The sequence below is a fragment of the Lemur catta genome, chromosome 1, assembly GCF_020740605.2.
Source record: "Lemur catta isolate mLemCat1 chromosome 1, mLemCat1.pri, whole genome shotgun sequence".
Classification (NCBI taxonomy): Eukaryota; Metazoa; Chordata; class Mammalia; order Primates; family Lemuridae; genus Lemur; species Lemur catta.
Genome location: NC_059128.1, coordinates 75,224,892 through 75,239,372, shown reverse-complemented (window position 1 = coordinate 75,239,372; position 14,481 = coordinate 75,224,892). Strand labels below are relative to the sequence as shown.

The 14,481-nt window shown below is 50.4% G+C and overlaps 1 protein-coding gene across 2 annotated transcripts; it reads right to left on the bottom strand.

Moving 5' to 3' along the window:
• Window positions 1-13,715, bottom strand: IVD (isovaleryl-CoA dehydrogenase). Of its 2 annotated transcripts, XM_045533332.1 has the most exons (13): window positions 13,504-13,715; window positions 12,259-12,348; window positions 11,997-12,048; window positions 8,314-8,483; window positions 7,262-7,355; window positions 6,926-7,062; window positions 5,590-5,686; window positions 4,282-4,375; window positions 3,736-3,817; window positions 2,365-2,469; window positions 2,185-2,257; window positions 1,856-1,953; window positions 914-999 (listed from the first exon to the last, which is right to left on the bottom strand). In XM_045533332.1, exons 1-12 carry the CDS (start codon window positions 13,654-13,656, stop codon window positions 1,856-1,858), a joined length of 1,245 nt encoding a protein of 414 aa, XP_045389288.1. In that variant the 5' UTR covers window positions 13,657-13,715; the 3' UTR covers window positions 914-999. The 2 variants fall into 2 exon arrangements, with proteins under 2 accessions (XP_045389242.1, XP_045389288.1); XM_045533286.1 differs by lacking the exon at window positions 1,856-1,953 and having other exon boundaries at window positions 1-999; window positions 13,504-13,712.
• Window positions 13,716-14,481: the final 766 nt, after the last annotated feature.

Below are 14,481 nucleotides of genomic sequence, written 5' to 3'. Positions count from 1 at the left end.
TTTGCTTCACAATATGTTTAATACAAAATGGCAGCAGCCGCTGTGCAATTGTAACAAAATTAGCCACAGGGTGTCTAGAGAAATAGAGTCTGGCCAGCCAATCCAGGCCTGCATGGGCAGGGCCTGCGCCTGCTGCCCAGTCAGCTGCAGATGGTCACACGGCCAGGACTGGACAGTGTCGTGGCAGTGCAACATAGAGTGGAGGCTCAGGTGCTGCCGAGGAGCTGACCCTCCAAGAGCACACAGACACGCCACCCTCTGCCCTACTGCAGACTGTCTCAGCAGCACACTTGTCCACAAGCTGCTGGGAGCTGATGCCTCTAGAAACTGGCAGAAACAGGGCTAGGTTTTTTATTTTTTTTCTCCAGAAAAGAGTCTACAAGTTGATTATCCTTTATCCAAAATGCTTGGAACCAGAAATGTTTCAGATTTCGAATTTTCAGATTAGGGATACTCAACCTGTACCAAGTTCCAGTGAATGGAGAGGGGCAATGCTTTCGCTGTACTTAAGCAGAGAGAGTTCCCTGCAGAGGCTCACCCAAGAGAAAGGGGTGGGCACCTGCATGCTCCTAGGTGCCTACCCTGAAGTGAGAGCATCGGGCTCAGAAGTTAGAGAACAAGGGCAAGGCCTATCCCAGCAACCTCCGATTCCTGCTGAGTCCATCTTAAGCCACTGAAGCTGTCCTGGCTGGCTGGTCCGGCTGTGAGGCCCATGGTGCTTGGCAGCCGTGCAGAGGCCGGAAGGCTGACACAAGAAGGGCAGCTGAGCAGCAGGCCTGCTTCAGGCAGGGCAGGAGAGCCACCACGTCTCCACTTGCAAAGAAAGGCCTCTAGGTGCTGGGAAAAGGGGGTGAGGGGTCTTGGGCTAGTGAAAGTCTGCGTTGAAGGCTCTGCCGATGACCAGCCGCCTTACCTCACTGGTCCCAGCCCCAATTTCATACAGTTTGGCATCTCGAAGAAAGCGGCCCATGGGAAAGTCATTGATGTAGCCGTTGCCACCTGTGGTCAGGATTCGGGCAGAGAAAAAAGGACAAGATGAGAAGTGATGGGCAGAGGGAAAAGCAAAGAAAGCAAACAGAAGGCCAAGTACATGGAAACAGGCCACAGGAGAGACTGATTAAAGAGAGGCAGCAAACAGTACTGAGAGGGAGGGATTTGGAGAGTACAGTAATCCCCCCTTATCACCCTTGGGGGATGCATTCCAAGACCCACAGAGGATGCTGAAACCTCGGACAGATCTGAACCCTATATATACTATGTTTTTTCCTGTATACCTAGGTACCTAAGATAAAGTTTATCAATTAGGCACAGTAAGAGATTAACAACAACAACGATAAAATAGAACAATTATAACAATATGCCAGCATTATTACTCTTGCACTTTGGGGCCATTATGAAGTAAAATAATGGTTACTTGAAGACAAGCACTGTGATCCCAAGACAGTCGATCAGATAAGCCACATGGCTAATAGCGACTAAGGGGCAGGTAGCACAGACAGCATGGGTATGCTGGATAAAGGGAGGACTCACGTCCCGGGGAGGGGAGAGTGGGATAGTGGCAAGATTTCATCACACTTTTCAGAACAGCATGCAATTTAAAACTTATGAATTAAGTCTGAAATTTTCCACTGAATATTTTTGGACCCAGGTTGACTGTGCATAACTAAAACCATGGAAAGAGAAACTGAGGATAAGGAGGGACTGCTATACCTTACTAGGGGTAGAGTAGACAAGGGGCTGGGGCTGGAAGGCCACCCAGAGCACCAACGATACCAGGCAGAGAAAGGGGAGAACCACTGGGGACATGTGAAAGGGGGACGAGCAGACACTGGCATGGCAGAGCGGGGATTCACACCTAGGCTGTCTGGCTCAAGTCCGTGCTCTTAACCACCACGCAGCACTGACACAAGGCTGTTCCACCCGAGACATCTCTTTGTCCCAATTTCCTAGTGTCTAAAAGACCAGGCGGGGAGGATGAGAGGCAGGCATTGCTGAAGGCCTCTAGCAGTTTTCTCATTTGCTTTTCATTTCCTCCTCGTAACTGGGGCAGAAAACGCCTAAAGGAGCCGGCTCAGCTGTGCCTAGCTTAAGCAGAGGGCGAGTGGAAAGCAAACTTCTCTCCGAGGCAGCCCCCAGCCCCAGGAGAGAGGGCAGCCCTGGGAGTGGGGAGTGGGGGCCACTCACCAAAACACTGAATGCCGTCCAGGGCTACCTTTGTGGCGCACTCGGCTGAGTAAAGAATCACCCCCGCGCAGTCCTGCGGGAGGAGGCTCAGATCAGCAGGGCCCACCGGGCACGCAGAGAGCGAGTCCCCGCGGCCAGCCCACTGTGCCAGCCTCTCCCTCGGCAGAGGCTGGCCCTCACCTTGGCAGTGCAGTGGCCCTCATCGCAGGCCTTGGCGACGTTGTAGACGTACTGCCGACAGGCCATGAGGCGGGTGTACATGTCGGCCATTTTCCCCTGCATCAACTGAGCACAAAGGGAGGTCACAGGTCAACATGCTGGAACACTCTTCCTAGTTACCAGCAGCAGCAATGAGGAATGGGGACACAGGGGAACAGAGAAGAGACAGGACTTGTCCAGAATGACAGAAATGGAAGCAGGTGTGGGAGTTAAGGCCAGAGAGCTGCCGTTCCACTATGGTCACTGCACCCTGAAATGGCCCTTGCTGTCTCTGAAGGGGATTATTCCCAAGGCACCATCTACCAAACCTTTATTACCTTCCAGCAGCTTCTTCAGACCAGAAGGGCTGACTAGAAGTGCCACTCCCTTTCTCCTATTCCCTCAACAACCTGCAACGCTTCACCCTCCAACCTACCTTTGTCTCAAAAAAAAAGAGTCTCACTCTGTTGCCCAGGCTAGAGTGCCGTGGCGTCAGCCTAGCTCACAGCAACCTCAAACTCCTGGGCTCAAGCGATCCTCCTGCCTCAGCCTCCTGAGTAACTGGGACTACAGGCATGCGCCACCATGCCCGGCTAATTTTTTTCCATATATTTTTAGTTGTCCAGCTAATTTCTTTCTATTGTTTTAGTAGAGACAGGGTCTCGCTCTTGCTCAGGCTGGTCTGGAATTCCTGAGCTCAAATGATCTGTCCACCTCGGCCTCCCATAGTGCTAGGATTACAGGCGTGAGCCACTGTGCCTGGCCCCTCAACCTACCTTTTTTTTTTTTTTTGAGACAGAGTCTCGCTCTGTTGCCCTGGCTAGAGTGCTGTGGTGTCAGCCTAGCTCACAGCAACCTCAAACTCCTGGGCCTAAGCAATCCTTCTGCCTCAGCCTCCCGAGTAGCTGGGACTACAGGAATGTGCCACCATGTCTGGCTAATTTTTTTCTCTATATATTTTTAGCTGTTCAAATCATTTCTTTCTATTTTTAGTAGAGATGGGGTCTCGCTCTTGCTCAGGCTGGTCTCGAACTCCTGACCTCGAGCGATCCTCCCGCCTCGGCTTCCCAGAGTGCTAGGATTACAGGCGTGAGCCACCATGCCTGGCCCCCCAACCTACCTTTTGATATCAAGTTCATTCACCTCAAACAGGAGCTGAATGACAATGTGATAAACTTCCTGACAATTTCCCAAGCCTGGCTGCATGCTGAGGAAGCCCACATTCCAAGCATCGAAGCTCATTTTGGTAGGCAAACGCAGCCAATAACCACAGTGTGTGCCTCACTTCCTCATTCTTTAAAGAAAACTTGCACCCAGTGAAAGAGTACATGTCAGCAAAAGCATTCCACTCACCTGGAAGTGGCCGATCTTCTGGCCAAAGGCTTCCCTCGTGTGCAGGTAGGGAATGGTGTGGTCCAGGACGGCTTGCATGAGCCTGCCAGATAGGAGAAAGTCACAGTGGAGGCACCTCATTGTCCCTCGCACCACCAGCTGGGCTGGCAAAGTGCCAGTGTGCAAAGGACTGTGGGGAGAGCTTGGCAAGATCAGGAGCTGCAGTCCCCAGGAGGAGAAAAGGAGCCCAGGACTCCTGTCACCCTACCTAGTTACCCAGTGACTGCCCAGAGGCAGGAGTGGTGGGACCTCTGCAGTCCAGGGGCGTTAGAGCCCAGGTGTCTCACAGCGCAATTAAGCAATACCGCCCCTCAGGCCTTTTGTCTGTCACTTAATGATAATTCCCTTCTGCATGAAGAAATTAAACACGGGAGGAGGAGGTTCTTTTTGTCTCTGGGGGAGTACAGCAGCAGCTCCCTTTGGCCCCCCAGGGGAATGCTGCTGCTGCTGGCGCCACCTGCCAGGGAGGGACACAGAGCCCAGCTCCCCGTGAAGACTCACACTCACCCGAGGGGCCCCCCAGCCAGCACCAGCCGCTCCAGGTCCAGCCCGCTCATGAGCACGTACACGCCTTTACTCTCCTGGCCCAGGATGTTGGCAGCTGCCAGGGTAATTGCCGGTCAGAGGGAGAGAGCTGTCCACAGCCACCTCACTTTTATAAAAAGCATTATGTTTGGTAACATGGCTCTCAAACAAGACCCTAAAATATGTCACTTGACCTTCCACTGGGCGAGAGAGAAAAGGATCGCATTTACCCCTTCCAGTCAGAAGTGGAGCTGCCAGGACCCCCACGCCATCCTGGAGACCAAACACAAAGCCCTGAGTTGCTAGACCTTTCCCTTCTCTCCCTGGACTCCCTTGGATGGGAAAGAAGAAAAGCTAATTGGTTTAGAAGTCACCCAACCCCTCCCTGGTTCTTTCTATAAATGCTCCCCCAGGTGGAGTCTGCTCTGGTCCAATGTCACCTCCCTGCAGGGTGGTCCATGAAAGCCTCTTTGTCCAGGAGACAGTCATTCAGAGCTAGTGACAGAAGCTGCTGAACACCTCTCCACCCAGTAAGCCAGGACACTGCATGGCCTTGGGAGGTGTGGGCAGGAAACCGAGTACAAAAAGTTGACACCACTCATCTGCCTTTAACGCAGGCTGATTTTTTTCCTGTCAATAAGGAAGGATTTGCACAGATCCCCCTCCCTAGATGCTTCTTGTAATCAAAGCTTATTTTTCTGGGCCGGCAGATGGTGGGGGAGAGGGATGGTGTATGGCTGAGGCACAGGGCAAACCTAACTGGCCATCAAACCCATGCCCTTGGTCTCATCAGCACATGACGGGTGTGGTGGCTCTACCACAGTGCCACATTGCATTGCGTCCTCAGTTACATCTCACGGCAGAAAATACTCAAACTGAATTGCCTTCTCTCTGTGGAGTCTAGCTTCTGTCAGTTTATTCAGATGGTTTTTTGAGCATCACTAATGAATAATTCACACAGGCTGTACAGAAGACAGAAGGACATTACTGGACTAGGGTAGATCTGACCTTTCTCCTCCAGCTACTAGAATACAAACCCCAAGCAGAGTTTGTCATCCACACAGGAAACACTGTTCTTCATCTCAGCCAATCAGGTATATAGCTGCAGGGGCTGTGGCCAGGAAGGACAGCTGTCTGGCAGCCCTGGGCCACAGTCTAGCCACATGTGGTTGAAGAGCTAACAATGGTGAACCTCTCTAACCAAGAGATAAGCTTTCTTGGCTTAAGAACAGCCAGATCAGCTTGTGAAGGGGTCAGGACAGGGGCTCCCCCATTCTCAGAGACACTTACCAGGAACCTTGCAGTCTTCAAAGATAAGCTCACAGGTGTTAGAGCCCCTCATCCCCAGCTTGTCAAGCTTCTTGGAGGTGCTAAAGCCAGGCATACCCTTTACAGGAAACAGAAGGTGGACCTGATTACAGACTAGCCCCAAGGGGGCCTAGAAAAGGGAAGTCTCCTTGGAAGAAGTTGTCTTCCTATCCAGTCCTTATACCTGCATGGCACACCAGCATCCTTTGCCCCACTCCCATGCACCCTCCAGTGCCAATGCCACACCCTCCTCTGGGCCTCTGCTGCTGGCTGGTGCTCTCCCCCGTTCTCACGGGAGCAGATCTTCCTCAATGAAACACCCAGTCCCCTGATACCTCCTAAGCCTCCCTAGCCTTACTTCTCTTCCCCAGGGGACATCACTTCCAAGATACTCACCAGCTCACTCAATTCCTTTGCCCCAATGGGATCCCACCAGAGATGAACTGAACCACCTGCATGCTTTGAGCAAGATCTCTCAGATGCAGCATGTGTTGGCAAGTGCCCAGTAGAGCGCTGACACATGATGTTCCTCCCCAGGCTGACGAGGGTAGCATTATACAACCTTGAGATCTCCAATCTCAGCCAGGCCCTTTTCACTCCAACCTTAGCTACTTTCTCCCTCTCACTCTGGAGGGTACTGCAAATGTTTACAACACTTGCATTCAACTCCCCACCAACTCCCCAGCCCTCACAGGTGCCCAGGCCTCCGACTCAGTGATCAGGCAGGTGGTTCCTCTACCATCACCTTTAACCCATCGGTAAGTCTTCCCCCAGCTCACCATTGTGTTTCGCTCATTCGTTCCCACACATCTCAATTTCTCCCTCTGTTTTCCTTTCTGTTTACCAACAAATGTGCTCAGTTCTCCCTTGTTCTTAAAAATAAACCCGAACTCCCAATTTTTAATTCTATCTAACTCCTGCTCTGTCTCCCTTTTGCTTTTGTTGTCAAGACTGTTGAAGGCGCAGTCTTCAATCTCCACTTACCTCCCACCCACACCTCAGTTTCCCACACCGCGCTCATGGGGCTCACCAGTGACATCCTGATTACCAAGTCTTGGCCTCCTTCCAGCCCTCCTCTTCCTGGACTTCTTTGTATGACCTGCCTCTGGGGATGGCTACACCTTCAGACCTGACCCACTCCCCTGGACTTGACTTTTTGGCCACCCTCCTTTCAGTCTGCCCTCTGCCCCACTGCCACCCCCAGGGGCCTTGCAGAGCACACGACACTGATGGCATTTGAGATCAGTGGAAGAGGGCCATCTCCAATGCCCATGTGAAGGTACTACTATAGATAGGTCCCACACCCCCCTACACTCACCTTCTCCACAATGAAGGCCGTGATGCCCTGAGAAGCTGGCACAGCAGCCAGATTAGTCTTGGCATAGACTATAAGGACATCAGCATCAGGGCCGTTGGTGATCCAGAACTTGTTGCCATTCAGAATGTAGTGATCTCCTACGGGGAGGATGTTGGCTATTAGCTCAAGCCACCTTGGCCTGTCTCACTCAGTCAGTCAGTCCACAGACCTTCTGCTGAGCAAGAAGCTGCCCAGCTGAGAAAGTTCTTGAAACCCAGCAGGAACCCCCTCAACTGCTGTTCCCTCAACCTGATAGTCTGTCCTTCTGCCCACGTCAGCTCTCAAGAGTCACCTCACCTTTCTTTTCTGCTTTAAGCTTCATGGAAACAACATCAGAGCCGGCATTGGGCTCACTCATGGCCAGGGCTCCGATGTACTCGCCGCTGATCAGCTGCAAGGAAAACCCCAACGGGCCTTGTTATGACCTTGGAGTACCCTATGGCAGCTCACTGATACTGCTTCCCATTTACACTATGCTCCTTCAAACGCTCTCTCAAACCAAGGTATTGGTAAAGTCCTCAAAGTCTTTTCTAAGAAGCCCAATATCTACAAGGCAGAAAATGTCTCTCCTTTTCCCATTCCCTTTGCAAGGGAGGCTAGTCCTACTCACCCAATTCTTAATGTGCTCTTCAAATGTTGTCCATTTGTTGTCCAACTCAGAAGTTCTGGCCCTATTTTTAATTGTTTTTGCTCAAGCATTTTATTTATTATTATTTTTTATTTTTTTATTTTTTGAGACAGAATCTCACTCTGTTGCCCAGGCTAGAGTGCCGGGGCGTCAGCCTAGCTCACAGCAACCTCAAACTCCTGGGCTCAAGCGATCCTCCTGCCTCAGCCTCCCGAGTAGCTGGGACTACAGGTGCACACCACGACTGGCTAATTTTTCTGTTTTTAGTAGAGACAGGGTCTCACTCTTACTCAGGCTGATCTCGAATGCCTGAGCTCAAGCGATCCTCCCATCTCGGCCTCCCGAGTAGCTGGGACTACAGGTGTGAGCCACCATCCCCGGCTAATTTTTTCCATGTATTTTTAGTTGTCCAGCTAATTTATTTCTATTTTTTTTAGTAGAGATGGGGTCTCGCTCTTGCTCAGGCTGGTCTTGAACTCCTGAGCTCAAATGATCCTCCCACCTCAGCCTCCTAGAGTGCCAGGATTACAGACATGAGCCACCACGCCCAGCCTTTGCTCAAGCACTTTAAGGCAATTTTTAGCACCTTCCTAACCACATGTGGTTCATGGGAATGTATTACAGAAAGCAAGACTGACTGGCCTCCACCAGGGTAGAGGATGCCTTGTGGCTGGCAGTTGCATGGTGAGATCAGTGTGTCTCTTCATTTCCATTTCCTCACCTTGGGGAGATACTTCTCCTTCTGGGCCTCATTCCCATTGCGCACAACCTGGTTGATGCAGAGGTTGGAGTGGGCACCATAACTAAGCCCCACTGATCCAGAAGCTCGGGATATCTCCTCCATCACCAGCACGTGTTCTAGGTAGCCTAGACCGGAGCCGCCATACTGAACTAGGAGAGGGGTGGTACATGGGAGTGGAAAAAGTAGCCCAGATTAAATTGGGACACTAACAGGAATCTTACATTTTTTGGCAGAACAGAAACACCCTTGTAGCACCTATTCCAAGTTCCACCTAGCTAGGTTAACAGACTAATGGCACGGACTCTGTTTACAACCTCACAGAACTGGTTTTGTCAGCTGCTTGCTGGTGGGCTGAGGTGTGGCTGAGAAAAGAAACATTACAACTCCTGCTTTATCCCAGACGGACCTCTGCTAAGGACGTGTGTGCAAAAGGCCTAAGAAAGGTTAGCAGATTTTATAGCAGGACTGGAAATGGGACAGGAGAGCCATAGCCGGAGGGAAAATCTGGAGGTGGGCTGTGCAGTGGAAGGCAGAGCAATGCTGGTAGGGAATTTCAGAACATCCCATAAAAAATGAGGTTTGTCCGTAGCAGCAGATACAAACTCAAAGTAGCTGTATCATCTGGTACTACCTCCTACCCCTGCTGTTTGGGTCAAGCCCAGCAAGGCCCTCTGCACATGTTCACTCTGACCGGAAGGCTGGTCCTGGGCTCTAGGGAAAGCTTGACCTGATGCCCACAACTCTAGGAAGGAAAGCCCGAAGGCAGGTGACATTAGGAATAGTCACTAGGACATCATGCAGAAACCAGAACGTACGTCTAACTTTCTTTTCCAGCTTCTCCCTTGAAAGGGTTTTCATCTGATTTTTTGTTTGTATGTTCATTTTGTTTTGTTTTTTGAGACAGGTTCTCGCTTTGTCACCAAGGCTAGAGTGCAATGGCATCATCATAGCTTGCTGCAGCCTTGAACTCCTGGGCTCAAGTGATCCTCCTGCCTCAGCCTCCCGAGTAGCTGCGACTACAGACGCTTGCCACTATGCCTGCCTAATTTTTCTATTTCTTCATGGAGACAAGGTCTCTACTTGAACTCTTAGTCTCAAGCAATCCTCCTGCCCTTGGCCTCTCAAGTGCTAGGATTACAGGCATGAGCCACTGCCCCCAGCCTTCATCTGATTTCTAACTGCCTCTTTCTTCCATTAAATATTACCTGACTTAGAAGAATATTCTCTATGAGGGCCAAGGCTCACAACTCCCCCCTAGTCTTGTTTAAGATATTCCGGCAGCCTTCCCCAATGATTTTACATTAAGATGGTCTCAATTAATTTTTAAGTAGTTTCATTTTATCATTATTCATGATTTAACTTTCTATAATCAGCTCAAATCCCAAGAACTATCCTATAGTGGTGAAGAGGAGATGTAAGTAGAAGTACATTGTGTTCCACCCCTACTCTCATGCCCACAGTGAACATAGACTCAAGCAGAGTAGGCTGTCCAGGCCTTGGCTGCTGAGGCCACAGGTTCATCTCTTTATTGGGCACTGCAAGCCAGGCTGGGCCTCTCTTTTAGAGGCTAACACCCAAACCAAAGCCTATGAGCTCCCTGCCCTCTCCCCCTGAAAAAAGTAGTTAAGACCCCCAGGGGGCTGGGAACGGTGGCTCCCCACTGTAATCCCAGCACTTTGGGAGGTGGGAGGATCACTTGAGGCCAGGAGTTCAAGACCAGCCTGGGCAACATATCGAGACCCCTGTCTCTACAAAAAAAATTTTTTTAATTAGCCAGGGGCTGGGAGTGGTGGCTAACACCTGTAATCCTAGCACTCTGGGAGGCCGAGGCGAGTGGATGGTTTGAGCTCAGGAGTTCAAGACCAGCCTGAGCAAGAGCCAGACCTTGTCTTTACTAAAAAAAATAGAAAGAAATTATATGGACATCTAAAAATATATATAGAAAAACTTAGCTGGGCATGGTGGCGCATACCTGTAATCCCAGCTACTCGGGAGGCTGAGGCAGGAGAATTGCTTGAGCCCAGGAATTTGAGGTTTCTGTGAACTAGGCTGATGCCACGGCACTCTAGCTTGGGCAACAGAGTAAGACTCTGCCTCAAAAAAAAATAAAAAAAAGACCAACCTGAGCAAGAACAAAGACCCTATCTCTACAAAAAATAGAAAAAATTAGCTGGGCATGGTGGTGGGTACCCATAGTCCCAGCTACTTGAGAGGCTGAGGCAGGAGGATCACTTTAGCCCAGGTGTTTGAGGCTGCTGTGAGCTATGATCATGCCATCATTGCACTCCAGCCTGAGTGACAGAGCGAGACCCCATCTCTAAAAAAAAATGAAAAAAAAAAGAAGCACCACAGGTACTCACCATCATATTGGTATTAACTGATGAACACTTAAGTGCACATTCATCGGGTGTTGGGCAGATGGGAGCGGGAGCGGGAGCGGGGAGGAGGGGATAGGTATATACACACCTGATGGATACGGTGCGCACAGTCTGGGGGATGGACACAGTTGAAGCTCTTACTAGGGTGGGGCAAGGGCAATATACGTAATCTAAACATTTGTACCCCTACAATATGCTGAAATTAAAAAAAATTAAAGAAAAAAAGAAATGTGGAGAATAATAATACCAACTTTCAAGGTTTGTTGTGTGGATCAAATGAGATAATCTGTGTAAAAACCCTTCTCACTGTGCCAGACTTATTGTAAGTAGTTGCTAAATAAAAGATAGATGATAATGATGGCATTTTGCAAGACAAAAAAAAAAAAAAAAGAAAGAAAAGATCCCCAGGGGACAATGGGCAGGTCCCAGGAGAGCCCATTAAACACAACTTTTGGCCACCTCACCTGGAGGCTCAGACAGACATCCCTCTCCCCTGTATCCCTATTTGCTCCCAAATGAGCTCCAGGGCCAAGCTGTGTACAGAAGATACAGGCAGTCCCCACAGGGACACACCCAGCCCACTGAGTCAAAGCACAAAGTTGAAAAAGAACTTGAATGAAGTAGTTACAAACGGAGCTGAGGCAGAGTGCTTCCTGGAAACACAATAAACATACAAACAAAAAATCAGATGAAAACCTTTCAAGGGAGAAGCTGGAAAAGAAAGTTAGACATGAGTTCTGGTTTCTGCATGATGTCCTAGTGACTATTCCTAATGTCACCTGCCTTCGGGCTTTCCTTCCTAGAGTTGTGGGCGTCAGGTCAAGCTTTCCCTAGAGCCCAGAACCAGCCTTCTGGTCAGAGTGAACATGTGCAGGGGGCCTTGCTGGGCTTGACCCAAACACCAGGGGTAGAAGGTAGTACCAGATGACCTAAAAGTGTTCCTGCCTAGAAACCACTAGTAGGACGGAGCTTAGGGATTAGAGGAGCCAGTAAAACCAAGGTAGTACAACAGATATTCAATCCACAGTTTTCTCTCCAAATCACCTGGAAGAGCCCATTAAGCACACAGAGTTCAAGAGTCTGAGTGATCCTGATCCAAGTGAGCCGCACCGACCCAATCCCTTTGTTTGTTCAACATCACTGTCTAAAGAAAAAAGTAGAACTTTCTCAGGTCTAAGAGGAATGAAGTTCTGGGGTTTCTTTAAGTGCATTATCTTTCCTCCCCCTTCCTGCTTCTTTTGGGAAAAAGAGAAAAGTTCTCTTCAGGGAAAAAACTATACTCACCAGGGGCCGTGATGCCCAGTACTCCCAGGTTCCCCAGCTGCTTCCAAAACTCCTGCCAACAGAATGGAGTGGAGTGGAGTGAGTTGTGAGAAGGCAGCCAGTCACATATGTGGCTGGCACAATGAGACACAAAAACTTCAGATAGAGGGGCTGCAATCCGAGGGAGGATTTGTTTACGAAAAGACTATGCAAGCCCTTCTGGGCAGCAGTGCAACTTAGCCCAGCTCCCAGCCTGCCCCCCTGCCCGGGCCTCACCACTCACTCTTAGGTTCTTGAACTCGTTGCTATGATCAATCTCCTGGGCCTTGGGGGCCAGATGCTCCTGAAGGAACTTAGCCATGGTCTGACGAAGCTACAGGGACAGAGGTGGATAGATGCCACTGAAACCAAGACATTGCCACTGAGGACAATGTCTCCACTACTGAGGACACATTCAGGGAAATAGGCCACAGTAACCTGACCATACAGCAGACTGAAACTGAGAGGCCTCACTAGTTACGTGTCCTCAGGGATGGTCTTCATCCCTCTTGCTTAAAATCTGCAGTCTAGACATCTTAAAGGTAATTTTTAAAATGTTACTCCCCTACATAAACTCATTCCCTCATACTTAGAATGAAACACGAACTCCTTACCCAGGCCTACAAGGCCCTGCATGAGCTGATGCCAGCTAACTTTTCCAGCCTTCCCCAGTATCCTTCCACCCTGTGCCCACTGTGCTCCAGCCACACCCCACACCCTTCAGGTCTCAGCTCCTCCAGGTGTCAGGTCCTTTTAGGCCCCCAGGAGTCTTTGGCTAAAAGGGATAGATTACTCAAAGGGATTAGAAACTCCTCTTGTCAGGAAGGTTTTGAAAACTAGGATTAAACCCCTTCTGCCTCAGGTGACTCAATCTGCTGGCTATAAACCCAGATAAAGTTTGAGGCTGCTGGGAGGCTTAGAGTCCAGGAAGCACTCTGCCTCAGCTCCGTTTGTAACTACTTCATTCAAGTTCATTCAAGCTCTTTTTCAACTTTGTGCTTTGACCCAATGGGCTGAAGATCACACTGTGCAGTTTTAAACCCCCAAAGTATTTATTCAAAAAAGATTCCCTGGTGATAATGATGACGAACCAGCTTTGAGAACCATGTCTTAGCGTGCTCAGATATAAGTAGACTACATACAGTTTGAGGGCCCTTAGGCCACGTGGGATAGCCCTGGCTAATCTTCCACCAAAACACCATCAGTCTCCCGGGAGTTTCTTGGCCTTCACTCCTGGCTCCTACTTCCAGCAGCATGCCTAACATTCTCAAATCTTTCCTCCACACGTGAGGCTGAGTTCAGAGACCGGGCCTGAAGCGGAAGGCCCAGAGTCCCGCACCCAAGCCCAGGCTGGCGCGCCCACAGCCCTGCCGGCACAAGCTGTGGCTGGGTGCGCGCTGGGCGGAGAAGTGTGGAGGGGACCACCGAGCTGGGCTGATGGGGCCAGGGCAGGAGGCCTTGGGGCCAGGAAGGGGGTCAGTTTCCCTACCTGCTTCTGCTCCTCGCTTAGCCCGTTGATAGCATCATCCACGGGCAGCAGCGAGTGGGCCCGTTGGAAAACGAGGCCGACGAGCGGCGGCAGTGGCGGCCGCAGCCTCCAGCTGGCCACACGCCGCCCCAGCACCTGAGCAGCAGTCGCCATCTCTGCCTCGGGCCGGGAGCCGGAGCTGCAGCAGACGCAGCTCTTCGGCTGCACCAATCCGGGACGTGGCCCCACGCAGATCGGCGGGGTGGGGTTGGGGGGGGTGGGTCTGCAGCAGCCAATCACCGCCCGCGGCCCGCCGAAGGCCGCGCTGCCCTTGGCAGCCGCGCGCGGGCCGGTCAGCCGTGCCAGCCACGCCTCCGCCCGGGGCTCTGGCGCGCCGCGGACGCTGGAGCAGCCCGGGTTCTCCCTGGGGTGGGGTTGTTTTTGTTTTCGGGTAGAAAACCAAGTAAAGTGTCTTTTCTTTTGAGCCGGCAATGTAGTATCTCTCTGCGTTGAAATAGTGGCCCCTAACTGCAGAAATCTATGCCTGTGGGAAAGCAAAGTGTTAAAACAGCAATCGGAAAACTTACCGAATTGCGCAGTAAATTGGTCAAGCGTTACCTGGAAAGTAGTGCTCGTTCTAACGTGCACACTGATTGTAACTCAGTAAAATTTGCTTTATTATATAAAAGGGTTTGTTGCCTGATTCGTGTTTTATGGGCAAAGGGTTGTTAAGGAGTAACAGATGCTACTCGATTTACGATGGGGTTACTTCTAGGTAAGCCCATCGTAACTGAAAATATTGTAAGTCGAAAATACATTTTTTACAGCATTTTTTTTACACACCTAACCTACTAAACACAGCTCAGCCTAGCCAACTGTAAAAGTGCTCAGAACATCAGAAATATTTACGTTAGCGCCTATTCTTTTTTTTTTTTTTTTTTAAGAGACAGCACCTTGCTCTGTCTCCCAGGCTGAAGTGTATGTAGTGGCGCTATCATA

What these genes read in the sequence shown, in the direction of transcription:
- IVD (XM_045533286.1), bottom strand. Translation starts at nt 13,656, where the DNA reads ATGGCGACTGCTGCTCAGGTGCTGGGGCGGCGTGTGGCCAGCTGGAGG. An exon ending in ACGAGTTCAAGAACCTAAGA is followed by an intron (nt 12,049 to 12,258) that starts GTGAGTGGTGAG and finishes TTCTGTTGGCAG; the next exon opens with GAGTTTTGGAAGCAGCTGGG. An exon ending in CGGCCTTCATTGTGGAGAAG is followed by an intron (nt 5,687 to 6,925) that starts GTGAGTGTAGGG and finishes TTTCCTGTAAAG; the next exon opens with GGTATGCCTGGCTTTAGCAC.